This window comes from Gymnoscopelus microlampas (genome assembly GCF_963454915.1).
Source record: "Gymnoscopelus microlampas genome assembly, chromosome: 24".
Taxonomy (NCBI): Eukaryota; Metazoa; Chordata; class Actinopteri; order Myctophiformes; family Myctophidae; genus Gymnoscopelus; species Gymnoscopelus microlampas.
The window spans coordinates 21,034,755-21,059,613 of record NC_139961.1 but is presented as its reverse complement, the minus strand read 5'-3'; the positions used below and the strand labels follow the sequence as shown (position 1 = coordinate 21,059,613).

At 42.9% G+C, this 24,859-nt stretch overlaps 1 protein-coding gene across 1 annotated transcript in view; it reads left to right on the top strand.

The window, feature by feature from the left end:
* Window positions 1-700: 700 nt before the first annotated feature.
* The window catches only part of agap1 (ArfGAP with GTPase domain, ankyrin repeat and PH domain 1), a gene marked incomplete at its 5' end in the record, with an annotated part of 339,845 nt that continues 315,686 nt past the window's right edge, over window positions 701-24,859 (top strand). The window contains one exon of the mRNA XM_084050611.1: window positions 701-1,840. Within this exon, the coding sequence (XP_083906737.1) occupies window positions 1,678-1,840 (163 nt within the window). The remainder of the gene's footprint in view (window positions 1,841-24,859) is intronic.

Below are 24,859 nucleotides of genomic sequence, written 5' to 3'. Positions count from 1 at the left end.
GCGGGGTTCTGACTTTGTGAACTGACCTCGATGCAACCTGTTTGCTGATAAGGAAAGTTAGAATGGGAGCCCAGAGATCTCTGTTAAAGGGAAGACTACTAATTTTCAACATTGAACTATGTCTTTAATACACTTAGAGCTGTTGTGTGGAAATAAGAAAAAAGTCCCCCCCCCCCTCTATGTTGCCTAGAACTGGATAATTGATTGAGGTCATATGATCAGTGACATACGCAGGGTGTACTTTTGGCTGAGGGGGCGGGCTGATTAATAAATACACTCAATTTTAACAGTCTTGTCCGCTCTTAATTTCACCAATACAACGGATGCGCAGAGAGTGTGATCCTGAAGGGTAGTACATTATTACATTGCACAATTATGTGTCTGTTGTTTAAATAGCCTTGAATCTCCATCAGTCCTTGACATGAAACAGTTTGAGAACCATTGACTTAATTAGGCTATATGTGTTTTTATTTGTTTACTTGTTTATTTGCAGTTTCATTCATTCATTCATTCATGGCACAAATAATGGCCCATAAGAAATAACTTACATCCTCCTCATACTTAGGGGATGCCTTACAGATAAATTGTACAAGGTAAAAAATCCCTCCCCACGCCGCTTGGAGGCGGAGGTTTTTCCAGGAGGAAATTCATTTCACGGTGCAACACTCCTCTCTCCTCCTGCCTCTGGTGGATCCGCCTCTCCTCTGGACTAGTGGACGGCAATGGAGGGATGATCCGCTACGGTTCTTCTGCGGACCACCACCACCAGATCACACCGACCCACCACCGGGTCCATAACCACAGAGGATCTGGCTCCTCCGACTCTGTCAAGCCAAGAAGATCCCAATAAACCTGGACACAACAAACAACACAGTGGATCCTGTCTGAATGGTTTCTGAAGACAAAACAACAGACAGACTGTGGTGTGTGCGTGTGTGTGGGAATTGATTTATATAAAACTGTCTCTAATCTGGGCTTATTAAGTGATCTGGATCCATCAGAGACCCAGTGGCTTTCCTGGGGATCCTGTACAGGACCGATCGGACTCACTGTGGGGGGGACTTTGCCCCAGCTTCTCTTTCCAGAAGCCCCGGGTTGCCTGCCTGCCTTGCCTTGCTTTGCTCTGGTTGGCTTGGAAAGCACCAGCCAGGCAGCCAAAAGCTACTGGTTAGCATCGTGTGGCTAAATGCTAACTAACCCTAAGAAGGGAGAACGATCGGGGCCTTTTTTGTCTGTTCTTAATGGATCTAAACTAAAACAAAAACAACCCGGATCCCGTGTCGGCGGTACTATGAGCCTGTAGGTCCGGATCGGATCGGACGGGGGTCTGCGGTCCTGGATCGGACGTGAAATCGCTGGGGTTTGTTGTAAGTCTACCGTTTTTCCTCCACCGGACAGAGAGAGAGAGGGACATGGAGACAGTGTGTGACCGCACATCTGTCACTCCTTACGCGCCAGGTCTGCTCTGAGAGAGCACAGGAGGTCCCGGAGAGAGAACAACCTTCAGGTGTGGTGGGACCCCCCTGCGGACCCCCCTCCTCCTCCCAAGCTGAATTAACTACTGATCCAGTCTTGTCTTCCCATTCATTTTTCCACCCTCCACTTTGCTGGAGGGGGGTTACATTTACAATCAACAACAACACCAGAGGAGGTTCTATTTAAGGTTGTTCTTCAGTCATGAACTACCAGCAGCATCTGGCCAACTCGGCCGCCATCCGGGCCGAGATCCAGAGGTTCGAGTCCGTCCACCCCAACATCTACTCCATCTACGAGCTGCTGGAGCGCGTGGAGGAGCCCCTGCTGCAGAACCAGATCAGGGAGCATGTCATTGCTATTGAAGGTAAAAGACTAGACTGCTGCGTGCGTGTGCGTGTGCGTGCGTGCGTGCGTGCGTGCGTGTGTGTGTGTGTGTGTGTGTGTGTGTGTGTGTGTGTGTGCCATCTCTGCATGTGATGACAATTGCTTTGATATTTGGCAGCTTATAGGGCATTTCCATAAGACGTGTGTGTGTGAGGACTACAAATTGTCAGACTGGCTAAAAGAAGGGCAAAACAATGAATGAATTATTGTTCTGTGTCTGCCATTATTGGCAGTCACTTTATATGGAAAAGATGCTGTCTCCTAGTCCTATACCCATACTGTATGGTAGTGTGCTGGTGTCTAGAGTATATAGACAACTGATCATGATTCATGATCCTGCATTGCATTTTCTTTTACTCTTGATATATTTGGATTTTGACATGATTTATGTCTTAGACTGAACATTCCCAAAAATGTGTGAGAGAGAGAGAAAGAGCGAGAGGAACTGCTTTTAGGTGGTCCAGTGAACCCACTGTTGGTTGTCTCTAAAAAAGGTTAATTGCATTCATCTGGTGGTCTCTCATCAATTAGTGCATCTTTTGTTGCTACGTTTGCATCATAGCAAGGCTATAACCTTTTATAAGGTTGATTATGTTTTTGTATTCTTATGTTCTGTCTTTGCGATCAGGAATCAGGACATTTCATCTTACCTTGCAATTTAATATATCTAGTGTTTGGTTGCTTATTATTAGAAGGTGTGGCGACACTGCATAAACACAATCCTCATAAAACTGTAGCCTTTAACCATTTGGTTAATACCGTATATAACTCTGAGAGTGCACAAAATGCAACCATTTGTGCACTCTCAGAGTTATTGCGTGGTGTGTTTTCATTTGAATGGGTGATGTAATTTGTTGCGTGGTTACATTTTAACCTCATGACAGGCAGATGGAAGGATAATGAAAATGAGCTATGATGATACGATGATGCACACACTTGGCTCGGAGCCACCCCACCTGACTCTTTTGACCTTATCTAAGAACAATAACATACAGAAGTCTGTGTGTGGGGATTGTATTCAATTTGCTTATAGCTGTATACAGGGGTCATGTACCTGTATATGCCCGTTCACGGACATATTGATGACCCATGTATACAGATATTAGATTTTCTTTTACACACCATCATAATGTTCTTATTTTGACCCAATTACTGACTGTCAGTCTCCAGGTTTTCTTCAGAATATGTATGACGCTGATTTACTATGACACTATGTATGGCACATTAGGCGTCCACTGTTACAGTGTCTCTCAAACGTTTTATTTGCAAGGACCCCCATAACTCTGAGAGTGTACAAAACGGGTCCATTTGGTTCCATTTTGTACACTCTCAGAGTTACAGACCTGTTATGGCCATTCAGGGCTAGCTCTTCGTGTGTTTCTGGTGATGTTTATTGTCCGCTCATTTTGTATGTCTGTGGCAAAACTTGTTGTTTAAACAAAAATAACCACCACAAGCGAGCATGGCGAACACACTTGGTTGTAGAGGTGGTTTTAGAAAAAATATTAGTCCAAAGGTGAGATAAAGGCTTATGTTCACTCCAGGCTTTTCCTGAGCTGGATAAATCAGGTTATTGTGGTTCATTCTGTTACCCAATGTGTTCACGTTTCCTTGACATATTTACCTTGTGGATGAATACAATTGTATCTCAACTTCCTTATCTTTAAATTCCTACCTTTTTTACTGTTTGTTTACAACACTGGTTAGAGGTTCTAAAGTCAAATCTCTGAAACCAATGGTTTCTATGTTGCAGGTGCATATAGTAATTAATAAGAATAACAATACATAGTGTTTTTCTGCATACTCAAAGATGCTTTACTTCACAAAACAGATCAGGCAAAAAAAAAACACGTAAAAGAAAATGGGGGCTACAAAATATGACTAGCACCAGTTAAAAATAGAACGCGTATGTACTGACAGAAACGATCATATCTTTGCAGCGTTTAAGCCTGCCTCTCACACACACAGTAGCGTGGAGAAGCAGCATAGTATAGTGTGGAGGCTCAGAAACGAGCACGCACGCACGCAAGCTGCACAGATGTTAGGAGAGCTACGTAACACAATAGTCAGTTGACACGCTCGTTCCTCTGTTATTGCCCTCCCTCGCTTCCATTTTTTCCCCAGAGTTTGAGTGTCATGCTGTGACTCATAACCTACTTAAAGGGCTGGAAATAGCCCAAAACGGCAGCAGTTGTGGCGGCATGAAAAACGCGGCTTCTTCGCGCTTCACGGGCACACACAGTACACAGATTGTGATGTAGGCAGCCTGCTTCAAACTGTGCGTGTTATGCAAGCCGGCACCGTGGCCGGGGTGCCCTTGAGTTGCCTGTGAGGTCCTGCAGTGCCTGTATCATGTGAGGCAGTAGGTACTGAGTTATTACGCAGGTGGACTGGACGGGCGGTGTGTGTGTGTGCTTGCTCCAATGTCATCTTCGAGACACAAATAATACATGTGTTCTCTTGTGCTCGTATGTTTCGATTTGTGTTGTATGAGAGGTATAGAGGCCTGTCACCAGTTATATTTTCATAATTGTTAGAATCGTTTTCAACCTTTGTCATGCCAAGGACCCCTAAATTGATATACATTTGTCAAATTTTGAGCCCCATCTGAAAATGTTTTGTTCCAGGGACCCCCAGAAGCAAAGATGTGTGTTAAAAATGTTTGCTTAAAAATATATATATATATTCAAAGATTTGCACACATTTTCAAGATTTTCCAAAAATAGCAGATCTAGTGCCGCACTATGAGCTTGTATATCTGCTATTTTTGATTAGCCAAAGCTAAAGTGGTAAAAATTACCAATAATTAATTCATTATTGTTAAATTTACAGAAATGTCAGGTTTCCTTCATTATTTCCACGTCACTCTTTTAACCACGTTCAACCTGGAGCCCCTGTTTTGGGTCATTTCAAAGATTGATTTTCAAAAATACCATATCTGACCAACTAGCTCACAGTGTGTTGCTTTGCATATCTGATATTGCCCTGTGCAACGTTTCTTTACAAAGTCTAAAAGGCAAACAGAATTCCAATGTTCTGTGCCAAAAACACACTTATTAATCATAGATTGCAATTATTTGTATGCCAAGTAATAGTCAACTAAAATCTCACGATTGTGACACAGCCCCTGTGTGTGTGTGTGTGTGTGTGTGTGTGTGAGCTCCTCCGTTTCAGCATGTTGCGTTATTTTGCCCGATTCCTCTGCAACTCTGCACCAAAAAGCATGTCCTTGGAAACGTTTACTTTGGCAAATAAAGTGGTTTTTGATTCTGGTTATGTAGGTTAGATGAAGCCTGGCTAACATGAATCACACACAGTGTTTGTCACTGATTCCCCGGCTTGCGAAGGTTTCATTTGCATTCAGGGTGTGTGTGTTTATGTACATGAGCGTGTGTGTGTGTGTGTGTGTGTGTGTGTGTGTGTGCTGTGTGCTGTGTACTTGTTACTATACTTGCGAGAGCCAAATGTCCCCACAAGTATGAACATAGACGACATATTAAAGAAGATATCTGGGGAGTTTAAGCTTACAATGGCCTCTATGCACAGCAGCCATATTGGAAAGAAATTGGGCCTCTTCTTACTTCCTTCACAGGTGTTACCAATGATACTAATGAAGGCTCTGTTCCATTCTGGTCAAACAGAGTCAGGGTGCTGATATTGTGCATGTTGGCTCACTAGAAACACACTACAACCAGTGTGTCTCAAGGTGTGGTCCAGGGACCCTCATGGTTCCTTGAGGGGGTTCAAAATGGACCCCTTACGGGTGTGTAACTCTGAGAGTGTACAAATGGAACCAAATGGACCCTTACGGGTCCATTTGGTTCCATTTGTACGCTCTCAGAGTTATGGGGGTCCTTGAAATTAAAATGTTTGAGAACAGAGCCTTCATTTAGAATCATTGGTAACACCTGTGAAGGAAGTAAGGAAAAGGCCCAATTTCTTTCCAATATGGTGACTGTGCATAGAGCCTATTAGGAAATGATTCAGGTTAGGATTAGACATACAGTATAGAAGCTAGGTTTAGGGGTTCGGGTTGGAGTAGTTGCACAGAGGTGTCATGCACCAAAAATAGTAGATCTACAAGCTCTGCTATTTTCGGTTTTGGGGTTTATGGTTAAATTGCCATTTTGTATTTTATTCATTCAATAAAATCACCGCCGTAAAACGTTGATGCCCTCACAAGTATAGTAATACAAATGTGTGTGTGTGCGTGTGTGTGTGTGTGTGAATGTGAATGGTTTCCTACTAACCATGTGACACTGACCCACTTTTCTCAATGTCTGGCCTGGGAGAGCGCTGGCAGAGACGAATGAAACCGGCTCACCTTTAGCGCCTTTACAACAGATAATTGGGCTACATGGTTGGCTTTTGTGTCACAGGGAAATCAGAAAAATCAGTAGGCTATCACTTTACTGGCCCAGGTGCAGTGAGGATGCAGACATTCTGTGTTGCTATCGGTGCAGTAAGAGACCTCCACAGTCACACACAGGTTCAGGTTCACACACACCTGCACTGGTTGGTACAACAGAGTTTGAATTGTATTCAAGTACTGGTCCAGGTCTAGGTCGAAGATTTTTGGGTCCGACCTCGACTTTGGGGAGTCCTACACCAGTTGTTGGTTCTCAATCTTTTTCATGTCAAGGACCCCCAAAATGAGATGTATTTGGCCGCGGACCCCGATCTAAATTGTTTTTTTTTCTTCCAGGGACCCCCAGAAGCAAAGATTTGAGTTACAAATGTTCGCTTTAAAAATATATATTCAAATGTTTGCACACATTTTCATGGGTTTTTCAGAAATAGCAGATCTACAAGCTCACATAGCGCGGCACTTGGTGCTATGATGATTGTGATGCTATATTAACACATTTTGCTGGGGACCTCCTGGTATCCCCCCAAGGACCCCTGGGGGTCCCCGGACCCCACTTTGAGAACCAATGTCCACCTATTAACAATGTCTTGATCGATATGTTTGTCAAGAAAGTGCAAAATCTTAAACAATTTGAAAACCTTGACTTCACACATAAACCAAACTTTATTTGAATTAACCACATGAGCCTTATTCAAACTGGTTCAAGAGTGGCTGATCTACAAACTCAGCATGTACTGTAGATCAGCTATTTTGAAAACCTTTGACACTTTTTGCCAATATAGCTTGAGGAACCGAATTAGAACAGGGTGCCACTTCTCCATTGAACTTCAATGAATGGGGCCGCCATGCTCTATTCAGTCGCCCTATTACTTTGAATGGTGTGCTCGTTCTTGATAATGCCATGGCCAAAATAGGGATGCCAGGTTGAAAGTGGTTAAAAATGTCAAGTAATGGCTGATATATTGGCCAAACCGAAATCTGTCGGGCTCTAGTCTTCTTGAGGACACCGGTATAGGGACTTATTCACAACTTATACATACTTATACACAGTTTTAACATACTGTATATACACACACTGACACACATTACCATGACACAAAAGATTCCGTTAATTGGTCCATGTTTGTCTTACAATGACAATATCTTGTATTGTATGTATATCTTGTATATCTGCTATTTTTGAAAAATCGTGAACATTTGTGACAAGTCTTATATAACATATATATTTTGAAAGCAAACATTTTTAACTCAAATCTTTGCTTCTGGGGGTCCCTGGAACAAAATCTTTTGAGATGGGGGTCGGCGGCCAAATACATATCATTTTGGTGGTCCTTGACATGAAAAAGTTTGAGCGCCACTGATATAGCGACATTATTAACTGTTAGGATTTAGAAGACTTTTTATATTATCAGTCTCAACGGGTTAAAGGCTACCATATACCCATTATGATCAATATCTTGTTTTAATACATTTCTCTTCCTGTCGGAAGGAAGGACGTAGGCTCAGGTCCTTTTGGCGTGTGTAACAGGATGCTGCAGATGTTATGCCGGTCTGTTGTGGCTGGTGTCCTCTTCTCTGCAGTTTACATGCTGGGGGGGCTAGGGCTACATCAACAAGAGGGACAGTAACAGGCTGAACAAGCTAGTGAAAAAGGCCTGCTCCGTCATTGGAGCTAAAACAGGATGGCGTGGAGGTGGTGGCTGAAATCTCAGCCTCTCAGAGTCCACCTTGGCCTGTAGCATTTGACCTTTCAGTTATGACGACCATACCGTGGTCATTCTGTTCTCATGTTTTCGTTACTTAGGGTTGTTTCTTCTTGACCACATGAATGTTAAAATTTAGATGCCAGGTTACTTAGACAGATGCTAGGTACATTGTTTACCTGGTACAGTATGCTATAGATTCAATGTACAGATTATTATTTTGATAGTAATTGACTGATGCTAGGTTCTTGGTTTGCTCGTTTTCCTAGTTTATGGAGGCACTACACTACACGTCTCATTGCATTTTATTGAGGTGTTTACTAGGGCTGCAGGAAAAAAATATTCAAATACGAATATTTCTCATTTTGGACGATTCAGAATCTATTCTCATTTTTAAAAAAAATATTTAAAAAAATATATATATATTTTTTCCTTTTCGATTTTGAATCGGAAAAAAACGTTTGGAATCGAGAATCGTTTGTTTTGAAAAAAATCGGGAAAAAAATAAATCATGACCCCAAGAATCGGAATCGAATCGTGAGATAGCAGAAGATTCACAGCCCTAGTGTTTACCTTGCTTATTGTAATTGGCTCTGGTTATGAGCGTCTGCTAAATGCCTAAATTGTTAATTGTGGCGGAGGTGAGCACAATGAGGAAGCTGGTGGCCATCATGGCTAACCTTCCAGTTAAAGGAAATAGTAGGGCGACTGAGTACCAGCTGCGAGCGCATATCCATCTTTCACGTACGGAAGACTGACTGCCTGGGTCAGTCCTTCGTGCTGGTAGCCATGAAGCTGTACAATAACGTCCAAATGGACCCCTTTTATGTGTCCACTAATGATCCACTACCAGAATCCTCTTCACTGTCACATCACAGGTTTACAAGTGTAAAACAGTGGGTGAATATATTTGTTTTTGTGCGAGCTTTTGTTGTCAACAGGCGTCCCGCCTCGCGACTCGTGTTCCTGTTGACTAAAGTCTTAATGACTAATGACGATGTGACTCTTGTACTGGTGTCTGTGTACCTTTTCAATGCTGTGTTCTTCTCATTATCTGTTCTTTTTGTCTTTTGTATGACTGCTGTAACTGCCTTGGTGACTAAATGTCCCTTGTGGGATCAATAAAGTAAAGGCCTGTCTATGTGTTTATCTACACATTGCTATTGTTAGCAGAGTGTAATGTCACACCAGCATTTAGCTGTCTGTACTGGTATGAGTCTCTGAATATTGAATACATAACTTACACCTACCTCACATTTACTGCAATGCAATGCAGGATGCACAGTGTATATGCACTCTATACATTGTACAATTATTAGAGCGCAATTGCATCTCAATCGATGTTTAAAGAAGGGACAGAGATTACACCAAGATGTGTGATCGCCGGTGAATGCCTGCTCTGTCTTCCGTCCATCTGACTGTCTGGTCAACTAGCCTATATTCGATACTAGCAGTTAAAGTGGGGCGCGGGAACCCCCAGGGGTCCAGAGGATGTTCCAGGCAAAATGAGGAACAGTTTAACCCTATTTTATACTTCAACTATGCGAAAATAGCCAATTGTAGATGTGTTTTTTTAATGTTGGCAAATCTTGACACATATTCTCATATGGGGGTCCCTGGCTCAAACCCTTTTTAAATGGGCGTCCGTCCATGTCCAAATACATATTCATTTGGGGCACTTTATATTTGAAATCTGAACGTTTATGTAGATGTACGAGTTGTAAATGGAGAAATGCAAACACCAGGTGTAAGTTCAGCCATGACGCTTGACGACGAGCTAATAATGCTAAGCTACTCGTAGCCTCGTTACTCCACCCTTGTTTTTGTCCAATCTTGGACATGAAAATGTTTGAACCACCTAACTAGCCTGTATTCGAACCTGTGACACACAAACGCACGCACGCACGCACGCACGCACACACACACACACACACACACACACACACACACACACACACACACACACACACACACACACACACACACACACACACACACACACACACACACACACACACACACACACACACACACACACACACACACACACACACACACACACAACCCTTTGCCGAGACCACCAGCAGTGAAGAGGGAACTTGTTACTGCTTGCTTTTGCACCTGGACTTCTCCTGTCGAGGGTAAACGTAAGACGTGGTACTGGAGTGGTAGCCGTGCTGGACCCGGAGTGGACTGTGTCATTAGTGGAGTGGACTCACTTCAACCTAGGGGTGGGAGATTATCCCAGGCAGACCAGCTGAGCGCTGGCGCCACGCCAGCCACCTTGGCAGTTAGCCTAGTCTTTACTTCACTATCTAGGGACGTGGCTGTTGTTCTAGTAAGCTGTAGGTCAACGCTGGTTCTCAACATGGTGTCCGGGGACCCCTAGGGGTCCTTGGCGGGGTTCCGGGGCGGTCCCCCCCCAGCTAAATGATTGATAGTTTTAGTTGGGGAACCGAATGGACACACTACTGTAACTCGGAGACTGTACAAAATGGTACCAAATGGACCCTTTTGAGTGGATTTGGTATCAATTGTACATTCTCAGAGAATTAATAGGAAATTACAGTGTAGACTGTGGGTCCCAGAGATAGTAATTATTTTTCTTTTTATTATTATTATTATTATTATTTAACACATTAAGGCCGGGAGCGCATCTGTGTCATTTTAGATTTCTTTGGCTATTCAAAAATAGCAGATATACAAGCTCATAGCGCGGCACCGTGAATGTCAAAGAACGGGTAACGACAAACATTTTGCTCAGGCAGATCCTCAGTAATCAACAGTACACTAAACACCCAATCTAACTCCACTGGTCTCTCTGGCTTGTTCTCACACTGCTGGGACTGTAATAGAGACTGTATTATTAAAAATAACACATTCATTCTATTAACATTCTCCTTTGTGTGTCGGCGGTGCTGTCAGGACATCTCTCAGCTCACATTAGCGTCCAGAAGCCCTGGAGAGAGAGAGAGAGAGAGAGAGCGGCGTAGCGCAGTAGATCTCGCAGTCCAATGGGACCAGGTTCTAAAGTGGTTTGTTCAACACAGCTGCTCAGTGGAAGGTCTTTGTCTCCACTTTCCCTTTTGTGTTTATGTTATTATCAGCTGGCCAGTCTTCTGTCATTAACTCACCATGTGGCCTATTTACACCAGAGCCCGTCTGTAAACTCTGCCAGGCTCTGATTTCGCTCTGTGTGTGTGTTTTGTACTTGTGTTCAGTGGTGGAAAAAGTACTACAACTGTTTTACTTCTGTAAAAGTTTCAATACTGCAATGTAGAAGTACTCTGTTACAAGTGAAAGTCCGGAATTCAAAATTGACTTGAGTAAAAATACAAAATTATTGGTATCAAAATGTACTTAGTTAAAGTACCGAAAGTAAAAGTAGTAAAATGTTTGAAAATAGCAGATCTACAAGCTCAAGGTTTTCAAATGGAGTAAGTACAATATTTGGATCCGAGATGTAGTGGAGTAGAAGCAAAAGTATTGGAAAATTGGAAATACTCAAGTAAAGTACAAATACCTCAAAATTCTACTTAAGTAAATGTACTTAGTTACTTTCCACCACTGGTGTTAACTATACTTGCGAGGGCCAAATACCCCCACAACTTAGCAGAGTTAACTTAACATGGAAGATTTTACAGTGTAGATACTAGATTCAGGGGTCACAGTATAGTCTCAACCTTTTTTAATTTCAACAACCCCCAGTTTGATATGTATTAAGACCAGTGGCTCTCAACCTTTTCAGGCCGTGACCCCCCAAAATAATCATATTTGAGCTGGGGAGTGAGGACTCCCACCCTGACAGTCACTTGGAATTGTAGAAGTTGAGGCATTACATTTAGTTTGACTCGGTTCCACAGATAAATATTGTGAAAATAGCAGATCTACAAGCTTGTTGAACGGCTATTTTCACAATTCGCGAGACACGCAGCAAAGGTCGTCGGGAACGGGACTCGAACCCGCGACACTCTGTCAGGCTTCATTAGAGCCTAGGTGCCCGGACCGCTAGGCCAGAATTCCGGGCCACAATTTTTGCCTCTTTATCATTTTATTTGACAATTTGGCCAATGTCTGACCAGTATTTATAGTATAATTTGTTGATTACTTTTGATGCAGTAATGGTCTTTTTTTCTTTTCTTTTATTTCTTTTTTTGAGGTATTTAAAAGGTCTTAAAAATGTCCCTAAATTGTCACTTGACTGTCATCTGGGGACCCCCCCAAAATCATGTGGGGACACCCCTGGGCGTCCTGACCCACAGTTTGAGAACCACCCCCATTTGATACATTTGTTTTAACTCTTGGACCCTAATCTGCATGGTAAATAATGTCACTCTTGAGAGTGTACAAATGGAACTTTTCAAATTCCATTTGTACACTCTCAGAGTTACACACAGACCTGTAAGGGGTCCCTCTGGCCCCCCTGTGGGTCCCCTGACCCCACGTTGAGAAACGCTGGCCATAATAGAATAAGCAGCGCGTTTGTGTGTCTAGAGATTAGAGACTCACGTTGGAGATTTGTAGAGTGTGTTTTCCTTCACTGCTGCAGTGCCACACACCACCTTCCTTGAATGACGTGTGTGTGTGTGTGTGTGTGTGTGTGTGTGTGTGTGTGTGTGTGTGTGTGTGTGTGTGTGTGTGTGTGTGTGTGTGTGTGTGTGTGTGTGTGTGTGTGTGTGTGTGACAGATGGTAAATCTGCTGTGAAATGCGATCCGGCGCGCACCGCACCCCCCCCCCCCCCTGATCTCTGACCAACCCACAACTGTAGGAGACCTGATGGAATGACCGATATGTTGCTGAGAGAGAGAAAGGGAGGGAAGGAGAGAGTATAGAGCACTGTTTCCTAAACCCGTTTGTGGGGACCCATTTTTATGGTTCACGAGTACATTTCAAAACATAAACAAAATTTTTTGAATCCAAACAAATTCACATTTTTATCATGAATTAAAAACAAATTCGATGATTTTTCAAAAGAATTTCATGAATAACTTTTTCTAATAAAAACATTTTTTTTATTAGAAAAGAAAGTTTAAGTGAGCTTGTAGATTGGCTATTTTCACTAGTTTGGGTCCTGGGCAAACGTCTTCATTTCTCTTTTGAGTCTTGAGCTAAAACGTTTGGGAGCCACTGGTGTAGTGAGAGAGAGGGGGAGAGAAAGAGAGAGGAGGAGGGAGAGGGAGGGAGAGAACCTACACTGTACATGTAACAGGATACTTTTCAATGGATTGCCACTTTCGGTGCACACACACACACACACACACACACACACACACACACACACACACACACACACACACACACACACACACACACACACACACACACACACACACAGACCTCCTACGACTTATTTTTGGTATTTTATTACTTTTATTACAGATAGGTAGTTGAGAGGCATGCGACACAGAGCGGGGGTTAAATTTGAATCCTCGTCATCCTGACGACGCTGCGAGCTTGTACATCTGCTATTTTTTTACGTTTTTCAAAGTATCCTGAAAGTGTGAGAAGCACTACTGATTTAGAAGGCATTTGTAGAATCGGCCTCAGGTCTTTTAAGCAATTTCAACCTGGCGTCTCTATTTTGGGCATATAGGAGAACATTTAAAAATAAAAAAATAGCAATGATTCAGGCGTACAGAGTTCACTGACAAAACTCTCTGCATGTAAACGTAGCCGAGTTAGCGATGGAGTTGACGCCACATTCACAGATATCCGGGTTAGCGTTACTCTGCAGCTGTGCTGTATTTACAACCTGTACACGTGTGAGCTTGCTTCACCAGCGTGTTCAAATCCGAGTGTCAAAATGTCTTGGCACCGTGCGCTCATAACCCCCCCCCCTGGCAGTGGAAGAATGATTTACTGTACCCATAAAAGAGCTTCTTCTTCAGTTCATCATCATCGTCGCCCGCTGAAGAGCGATTATGCAATGCCCCCACGCTGATTGACACGGCATCATAATAACAACAACAACAACAACAAGGCTGTGGGGCGGCTCTTAAACGATGCTGTGTGAGCCCTTACGTAACCACGGCACCCGGCCGGATGCAACGCTCCGGGAGGTGGCTGTCCCATGCAGCCAGTTCAGTTCAGAGAGAGGAAGCACACGTTGGGATTTTCGGTGGGATTCAGACCAATAGCAGTGCACATGATCCATTGTGGTCTAATGCAGTGGTTCTCACACTTTTTCCCACATTAATTTTCATTTGGCCACGGACCCGCATCTGAAAATATGTTGTGCTAGGGAACCCCGCCACACACAAGATTTGTGTTGTTAAAATGATTACTATTTTACATAGGCTATTTTCAATAGTATTTTCATACTGTAGGGTTGAAGTGGTTGAGCTGATTTTTTTATAATTTTGCAGAGGACCCCCTGGAACCCCCTCAAGGACTATCTTCTGCACGCGGCAGCATTATACGATTATCTATGAATCGGGCTTTTAAGCCTACATGTTGGTCTGAAGGAAGATGTATTAACTAATCACGTCCACTGGAGCCTTTGTCTTGAATTGAGAGATCGTGTCCTTTTTTAAAGCAGTGGTTCTGAAAGTGGGGCCTGGGGGACCCCCAGGGGCTACTTGAGAGGGTTCCAGGGGCCCCAAAATGTGATTTGACAGGAACCAAATGGACCCTTAGGGTCTGTAACTCTAGGGTCCATTTGGTTTCCCCAGAGTTAATGGTGAATAAAACACAGCTAATCTGCCAGTAAACTCAGTAAAAAGGGATCCAAATGCACGGAAAAAAGCGGACTCCGACACCCTCAAAGGCTGTGCAAGAAAATCTGACCTAAGCCCTTCTTCAGAACAGGCATCTATCTAGTCTCTTATACACTCAGAGTCAAATCAACTCTTAAATTAACTCATTTATTATCTCCGTCCCTGGCTCGCACAAGCGGGATTGGCAGATAAAACCACAAAACCTTTTGTGTTCGACCACTTGACCTCCTTCAACGCAGCACAGGCACGTCACTGCTGAGATATTACCCTCATCTCTCTCTCTCTCTCTCTCTCTCTGTCTCTCCCTCACACTCATCCTTTGTTCTTCGCTCTCCAGCCATCACTCATTCCTCTAACCCTCCCACGCCTCGGCGCGGCGGCAGCTAGCGGCGGCCATAATGTTCTCCTGTGAAGTGGCGGTTATGCCGGCGGTCTCCATTTCCCCCCACACTTGTTGGGTTCGTCACCACATCACTCTGTCAGAAGAGTGCTTTTTCTCATTAAGTACTCTCTCTCTCTCCTCGCTGATAAACGACCGTCGCGTGAAATTATAGCAGACTTCTCCCCGTTCCGGCTAGTAACGGGGCCTTTTTTCCGTCTCGTCGTCGCGCACTTTATTATGTTCTGTTGTTTAAAACTAGAGTGCTGATGTAAAGGCTGATTATAACCCCCCCGATCTGGCCACGAGGACTGCATGACGTTGCATAATCTTAGCGGTCGCTGGGAAATAGAATCTGTCACTGTGTGTGGAGGATCAACATTTCATCTTGTTGTGTATGTGTGTGTGTGGAGGTTTAGATCACTGGTCCTCAATTTAGGGGTCCAGGGGTCCTTGGTCGGGTTCCAGGGGGCCCTCAGCAAAATGAGGAACAGTTTTACACACTTGTACATTTTTGGAAAATGTTGACAAATCGTGACTAGGCCTGTCACAATAATGATTGCATAATGGTCAGATCGCAATTATTTGAGAAAATCGCCCTAGCACAACATCTTTTCAAATGGGGGTCCGTGGCCAAATAAATATCATTTTTTGGGGGTTCATGAAAATGTCAAGAACCCCCAACATGAAAATGTCAATTTCACACAAAAGTGTGATTGTTTTTTTGGGGGAAATAAAGCACCAGGAAAGTCACAGGAATGAGGGCTTTGGTAGCAGGGTTTGATCCCAGACTTTAAAGGATTCTAGCTACCACACCTCCTAGTATTGACAACGATTATGGTAGGGATAGACCATGAAGGAGATGTGTGCCGCTGCAAAGACAGGCCTCTCAACCACTTAACCACACTTATCTCTAAAGAGCTGGGTTTTTATCTTTTTGGCGTGGTCTGTGTGTGTATTGTGTTTTTACACGCACGCAAATGTGCCAATCTTACCCACATTAAGGCAATGATGGTGATGTAAACATCTGATTATCTGATTTTAAACATTTAAACAACACAAGTAAGATCTTCTGGGTGGGGAAAGCGAAACACGATTTAGATGTCTGTTTACATTTTGTAACCTTTCATTTATTTGTTAATGTTACTAGGTGAACATTTTCAAAAATGGCAGAAAATGTAAAAAAAAAAAAAGAAAAATCACTAAAATCCCCTTCAACGTGCACATGTCTGTAAAGATATAGGAAAGATTTATTTTACTGAGATACCCGACTTTTGAGTAAAACATGTCAACCCCGGGTAAACGCTGCTATTTAATTATTGCCATAACCTGATTAATCCCAGTAATCTGGGTATTAGTGTGTTTGTGCATGTAAACACGCTGTGTTGCTGAAGCAATAAGAAGAAACCTAAAGCCTGATTTATATCCTTAGTTGCACACGGGTATTGCCTGCCGTAAATAGCAGATATACAAGCTCACACGTGTTGTGAGGTTGTAGATCTGCTATTTCCAAAGTATAAATCAGGCTTAAGAAGGAGAGACTAGTGACGGCTACACACTCAGTGTTTGATGACACACACACGCACACACACACACACACACACACACACACACACACACACACACACACACACACACACACACACACACACACACACACACACACACACACACACTACTCTGAAGGACCTCATCATCTCTGCTGCTGCATGGAATCTGTCAATTGATTCGGGTTGCAACTATCGATTATTTCCTTAGCGATTATTCTGTCCATTACTTCTTCCATTAATTGAGTATCGAGAAGCAAGATGGGTTTTCTGGTATTGAAAAAAAAAATATATATTTTGATTACCCCCTTAAGCCTATTTTATACTTCACCGCACAACCTTGTCGTGCAAAAATAGTGAAGATAGCCGATCTACAAATAAATGCTATTTAAATGCGATTTTTTATATGAATATGTTTTATCAAAATCTATTATCGATATTTTTTTAAATGATCAATTAAATCGATTTGTCCTAATAACTGTTGCACCCCTAAACACAGCTACTATCTGTGAGCTTGTCTTCTCTTGATCTCTGGGATAAACTGTTTTGATTGTCGGTTGGTGGTGTTTCTGTTTCGCTGCATTCACAGCTTTTCCACGAACCTCTCCTCCCTTGACACTTCAAACGACAGAGAAGACGAGTGTTAAAACGGTTCAATGTTTTGTTTTGCTTCGTTTTGTTTTTTTCTTTGGTTGCAGAATCCTCTATGGGTGTCTCACCTCTGTTTATAGCCTACTCCATCGCAGTTGTGGTGTAAAGTAACTAAGTACATTTACTCAAGTGCTGTACTTAAGTACAATTTTGAGGTACTTTTACTTTACTAGAGTATTTCCAATTGTCTATAATTTTACTTAATTATAGACAAATATTGTACTTTTACTCCACTGGAAACTTTAGTTAATAGTTACTTTGCAGATATACATTATTGCATTATAGAACATACTGTACATTAACCACTGTAGCCCTATTTTAGACCTAGGCTATTAGAAAATAGCCGATCTACAAGCTCACAACGTGTTGCATCGCGACGCGCTGTGAGCTTGTAGATGTCCTATTTTCAAACATTTGAGTACTTTTACTTTTGGTACTTGAAGTACATTTTGATACCAATACTTTTGTACTTCTACATTGCAGTATTGATACTTTAAGTAGATTGTTAGCTTGTAGATCTGATCTACCCATTGTTAGCTTGTAGATTTGCACTTTTTGGGGGGGAAAACAACACCATCATGCTAGATACAGAGTATAATAAAGCAAAATTAACCACTTAAGCCCTAACATACTCGTATGATGAATAGGGAAAATAGCAGATCTACAAGCTCACAACACGTTGCACCATGATGTGAGCTTGTTAGCTTGCTATTTTATTTTTATTTATTTTTGGGGGGCGGGGCTTTTCTGCCTTTATTGATAGTCTAAGTGGAGATGGACAGGAAACGGGGAGAGAGAGATGGGGAGAGACATGCAGCAAAAATCGCTGGGAACGGGACTGGACCCCACGATGCGCTGTCAGGCTACATTAGAGCCTAAGTGGCCGGACCGTTAGGCCAGCGGTCCGGGCCAGCTTGCTATTTAAAAAAAAAAAAACGTTATTATTTATTGTTATTAGAGTGCTTCACAATGCGGTTACATGTGGGAGAGTTACCTACAGTATGATTTTGTGCACCATCTTAAAACAATGTGGGCTACCTCCAAACAGACACGGCCTCACAAGCCCCTGTGATCCCCCCAAGGGGGTCTCGGACCCCAGGTTGGTAAACATTGCTATGGCTCGCTTGTATAAAGCCAGGCTTCAGTCTTCAGCTCTCATCATCACCAGTGTGTTTGCCGAGCGTTGTCGCCTTGTCTCATCAGTGCTGTGTGAAGTCAACAGTGTGAAATGAGCCCCCAGTATCCTCTGGGATTAGCTGCAAATTGCATCTTTTCCACTGTGCTAACTGCTAATCTGAATCTGATCGGTCGCATGGATCAGGATTAGTGAGTCCCATCACATCATGTGTGTGTGTGTGTGGGGGGGTGGGGGAGGGGGAGAGTGTTAGGACTGTTGACACAGCAATGACGTGTGTTGTGTTTTAGGTTCAATACATGTTTCAGAGACGGTAAAAAAAACGAATGTAATAGTCAGTTGTGGAGAGGGACCAAGTATATTTACTCAAGTACTGCTCTTTTCAATTTTTTGAGGTACTTTTACATTTCTTGACTGTCCTTTTTTCCAAACTTTACGCTTCTACGCCACTACATCTCGGAGGCAAGTATTGTACTTATTAAAACAAAACATACAGGCCTAATAACGGCTTAAGCTCTATTTTATATTTGAGAATAGCTCATTTACAAGCTCATAACGGTTGTGAGCTTGTAGGTCAGATATCTTTGAAAGATTTTTACAAATCAATTTGTAAAAATTCAAATTCAACATTCTGCATAATGAGTAGTTTTACTTTTGTTACTTTTTGGGTATATTTTGATCCCAATACTTTTTGAATACAGTGTTTTTGCTTGTAACGGACTATTTCAAAATTGTGGTATTACTACTTTTAGTCACGTAAAGAAATCAAGCCACACAAGCAGCAACAAAGAGAAGTCTCTAAGCGAGCGGGCCATGTGTATCCTGTGCGTATCCTGGGCTTAATGCATGGGTTGAAAGGTCACTGCAGAATGGGAGAGTGTGGTCTAAAAGATTCATCACAGAATGAGCGTACTGTGCCTTTTCTTTAGACGGGACAACAATAAAGATAGACGGGAAGCGAGGACGGAGAACTTCCACCCCAAGGGCCTTGAACTGGATGTCAACCCAGGAGGGTTCAGGTCCACTGTAATATGTCATCACAACATGTATTTAACCCATTAAAGACCTGAGGCCCATTCTACAAATGTCTGTTGGGACCCCCAACATTATATGTATTTGGTCGCGGACCCCCCCGTCTCAAAATATTTTGTTCCAGGAACCCCCCAGAAGTAAATATTTTAGTAAAAGAAATGTAAGCTGGAAAAAAATATATATATTCAAATGATTTGCACACATTTTCAAGATGTTTCAAAAATAGCAGATCTACAAGCTCATAGCGCGGCACTCAGCAAACCGCGCTAACAAACCGCCATACCCTCAGTTATTTTCCGTATGAAGAAAAAAAGAAGAAAAAATAATAATGATAAGAAATACATAATAATAATAATAAACTTTATTTGTATAGCACCTTTCATGATATGAAAACAACATTAAAATAAAAGCAAAAAAGGCAGTGAATCAGGCAAAACAGTGAGGACATGAATTACCACACATCCACAGAGGCTGCCTGTCTTAGGTGTAATGGGAGTTTATTCCACGCTGTCGGCCCGTAGAAGCAGAATGCTCCTTCACCGTGTTTTTTATGTCATCGTTATATCACATAATTATATATATACACATTCAACTGAACTAGTCTCAGGTACATGTTCAGCATCTTCAACAATTCATAATGATGCCTAGCATCTTGACCTCGATTGATACCATATGCCAAGTATAAGAAATGTTGCATTTTCTGTGGTTGGACTTGTTGTGCATCCCCCTCTGGATGGATGAATGGCTGGATGGGTGGATGGATGGATGGATGATGTGGTAAGAGGCTACAGTGTAACACAAACAGCCTTAATGGAAACGTGATCCCACTCAGTGGCATCCTCTAGGCGACCTACAGCCCGCCCCGGGTGACAGTAATGGGATAGAAGGAGCGGAGGGAGCGGAGGAGAGAGAGATGGAGGGATACTTACTGATGGAGGGATAGAGAGATGGAGGGATAGAGAGATGGAGGGATAGAGAGATGGAGGGACAGAGAGATGGAGGATAAGGCAGGTCTGATTGTCATTAAAGTCCAGATGATGTGGCGGTTGGCTCGACCGCCCATCGATCTGTCTGCAGAGGAAGGAAAAGTGTGTGTGTGTGTGTGTGTGTGTGTGTGTGTGTGTGTGTGTGTGTGTGTGTGTGTGTGTGTGTGTGTGTGTGTGTGTGTGTGTGTGTGTGTGTGTGTGTGTGTGTGTGTGTGTGTGTGTGTGTGTGTGTGTGTGTGTGTGTGTGTGTGTGTGTGTGCGCAATGCATACATACATGTAATGACGTCACTTCTGTTCTGTATCTTCTGTGTGTATGGGTTGCATATTGATGCAAAGGAAATGTCAAGAGTGTGTGTGTGTGTGTGTGTGTGTGTGTGTGTGTGTGTGTGTGTTGCACATGTGAATTCACACTGCCAGAGAGCTGCACTAGCGAAGCCAATAAAATATTAAAATCAATATTAACAAGCGAACCTTCCACCCTCTCTAGGACCGTACAGATTTATTATTAACACAGAACAATGAGTCTCTTCTCTACTGTTTACTGTTCCTGCTCGTATACGCTATACAGTCAGATTCTATCTCTATCAACACCACCTTTAGGGTACACAATTATATATCGTTACTGTGGGGTAGAAACCTCTTACCTCCATATTTTGTTTTACTTTTTGTATTTTTTCATAAATTAACACCCTAGTACCCTACTTGATTATACTACAGTTTCACAAAAGCATCAAAAGTAGCAGATTCGCACAGCGTTTTGAGCTTGTAGATCTGCTACTGCTATTTTTTTATTTGAATCCTGAAAAGTAACAGTTTTGAATTTTGGACATACGGGGGGTTCCACTCGACAGAGACCATATCTTGGTTTTCTTTATTATTCTCTTCGTTACGCTCGCTAATTCTGCAGATCGACAAGCCGATCGACAAGCTCGCAACGTTGTGTGAGCTTGTCGATCGGCCATTTTCAGCGAAAGCTTTCCCCCACAATAACAGAAAACAGAAAATACACTAGTATTGAGCCCTGAGGGACTCCAGTTACCCGGGGTTTAAGTGGTTGAAAAGAAGAACACTGCAGGCAAGTATGTCCTTTGTATTGAAGGGACACGAGGATCGTTGGAGGAGGCATGGATGGATCCCGGGGAAGCAGCGGTACAAGCGTGGCTCCATAGAGTCTAAATCTATACGTCGTGGAGTGAAATTAATCGCCTGGTTTGATTCCCCTTTATCGACCTCTGCTACTTTAACAGTGTAGCTCTCAGAGACGCTTCCGCCACAGAATGAATAGCAGGCCATACGGTATCTAGGGCTGTCTGTCACGATTATGACATTTTACTCAACCATTAATTGTTAACGGAACAATTGAATTGGGTTTCTGTCGTTGAACAGTGGAACATTATGAATAAAAATTACATTTCCGTTTGGCTATTAGGGCTTTGTAAACTAAAGGTGCACAGGGCTGATAGGACAAATAACTTGCATAACTTTATAACTTTTATACTTTTTATGAATAGTGGAAATAGCCGAAGCTCAAAATGTGTTTTGGGCTTGTAGATCTGCTATTGCCACAATTCTTTTAAGTGTTTTTTAACATTTTTTCAACATGGAAATGATTATGACTATTATGCAAAAAAATAATTGCGATTATGTCAAATAATTGTGATTATCTCAAATAATTGTGATTATCTCAAATAATTGCGATTATCTGAAACTAGACCATACCCGTCGGGGGATATGAGCACCCAAAGTGCGTCATGGTCCGCTTGTGTCACGGATGTGGCAACACCGGCGCTTGTTTCACGCACATGATTTGGCAACCCGGGAGCCAGCGAACACAAAAACGCTAATAAACAGCTACGCGGCCCGAACGTCTAGCGTGACACGTCGTTCACTTTGCAGTGCCACCTTACAGGCACCTCACAGTGTGAGAGAGAGTTTTGTGCTCTCCTAAATCCACGGCAGGCTTTGAAAGTACCCACTTCAGAAAGAGGTGACGTGCATCACCTCTCCAATGACCAAAACCCACTTTGTGATTACTCAGACCTGGTATGGCAGACCTGTGGGGAGTGTGCAGTGGTGTACAATGTGAAAAGATAGTTGAAATAGCAGGAGATGAAGTTAGCAGTTTATTTGTGTAAAGGGTCGTCGGCGTGGGTTGTGTTGAGGATGGAAGCCGTCGAACTGGTGCATCCTACCTATTTATAGGTAGGATGTGATGTCATGCTGTCGTGAGATTACGTCACACTGGCGTGTCTCATCGTGATGTCACGACCGTGATGTCATATGACGTCACACTGGCTACATACATACATACTGACAACCGACATGGCGCAGGATTCAAATTGTATATATAGATTGCGACAGGCCTGACTGTATCTAACATAAGCGGTCTTCTCGTCCACAGTGACTGCTATGGTGTCTTTGTGAGTACTCTGAACGGTGTCATACACATCTGCTATTGTTGCTTTATAGCTCCTTCTTGTCAAAGCGTGTGAGTGTGTGTATTGTTGGATTGGTACGTGACATTGACCTCTAATTGATTCAATGCTCATTCACTTGGAGATGGGCCTCTGTCAAGTCAGTGCTTCAACATGCTTGCGTTGCCTAGTGAATACCACAGCAACTATTCAAGTAGTCTCTCTCTCTCTCTCTCTCTCTCTCTCTCTCTCTCTCTCTCTCTCTCTCTCTCTCTCTCTCTCTCTCTCTCTCTCTCTCTCTCTCTCTCTCTCTCTCTCTCTCTCTCTCTCTCTCTCTCTCTCTCTCTCTCGAGACTGACTGTAGGCTGAAACACTTTTCAAATAACAAAGTCTGTACTTCTTAGGCCTTTCACGGCAATCTGCATTCACTGCATTCATGATTTGATGCATTTTGTTCCAAAAATGTGTTTTGCTAAATTAGACCTGCTGGTGGCGCTATAACAGGCCAATGTGAAAAGGGTGGCATTTCTTCCTGGGCCTAGTGGGAATATATGCGTGCATAATTTCACTGAAATTGTATGCTGCGTTCATGATTTTTGTTCCAAACGAACCAGTCCTGCAAACTTTGGAAGCCAATCTTAGGCAACCAGGATGGAACATGGGAAATCGGACAGATCCGTTTTGATCACATGACTATAGAGATACAGTGTACAGTGTACAAAATCTGTAGGAGTAGTATAAAGAAAAACGTTTTGCACAAATCGGCCTCCTGGTGGCGCTATAACATGCCGATCTGAACAATTCGGCCCAGAGGTTTTGAATTGGCATCCAGGGAGTGTGTGTGCACAGTTTCGCAGCGACCGGGCCAACGGTGCCGGAGATTAGCTGTTCACTAATCTGAGTTCCCAGAAGTTTTCGCCAGCTCTGGCGAGGAACTTCTGGGCCACAGCCCTGGTATTTGTGGGCGGGATGTACGTCACGCTCTGAATCTGAGCGGACACGCCTCTTACCGGTCTGAGAGCTGTGCAACTCGTCTAAAAAGTCCGACGAGAGGCAAACAGCAGTACACAACAATGGCGGCCGAAATTTCTCAAGGGGAAATTGCTTCCCGTCGATCCTATTTAGATGCATCACCCACTGCATGTGGATCCCGCCCCCTTTTCTTCATTGGCTGTTGATTTGAATCACAACGCAGTGGCCGCGCCCCTGCTGTCCAAGCTCCGACGCTAACCCTCCCAGACTAGCTGTTCACAGACAGAAGGACACACACACGGACAGGGTGCAAAACATACTCTCTCGCCATGCCTTTCGGCCTGGTGGAGACAATGAAGTGGATGTCTTGCCTCCCCCCCACTTTGCAGTGACGTAAATAAGCTATATACAGTAGATATCTTTTCTATACTCGTTCATTAATCATAATTCAAAAGTTTCAATCAATCATGATATTGATTTGAAATCATATCCCCCTGTCCTATTGACTACCTTTTAAAAAGGAGCTGTAAATAAATTATATTAGTTTGTATTACCGTGTTCTGCTTCTCTGTGACGCACCATTTGTCCTCTGCAGTTTAATTGGACAGTGCTTTGTTAGGGTCAGTCATGAATGATGGGGCCAATAGAAGTCACAGTGGCTGAAAGCCATTAGGAGAATAAAAGAATGACGTTGAAATGTAAAGCAGGTGTGCCTCCTCAGACTGCCTCCTTGTATGTGGGCGTTCAGCTTCAGTCAATACCAGTGCTTCACAAACCTTTTCCGGTCGAGGACCCACAAACTTCAAAGATTAACCCATTATGACCGGGAACGCATCTGTGTCATTTTAGATTTCTTTGGGCTATTCAAAAACAGCAGATATACAAGCTCATAGCGCGGCACCGAGTGCCGCGCTATGAGCTTGTAGATCTGCTGTTTTTGAAAAATCGTGGAAATTTGTGCAAATCTTTGAATACATGTATTTTTAAAGCGAACATTTTTTACATTTTCAAATCTATGTCTTCTAAATCCTAACAGTTCTATTTTCTTCGGTCCTCAAACTTGTGCATGTCAAGGACCCCCAAAATGATATGT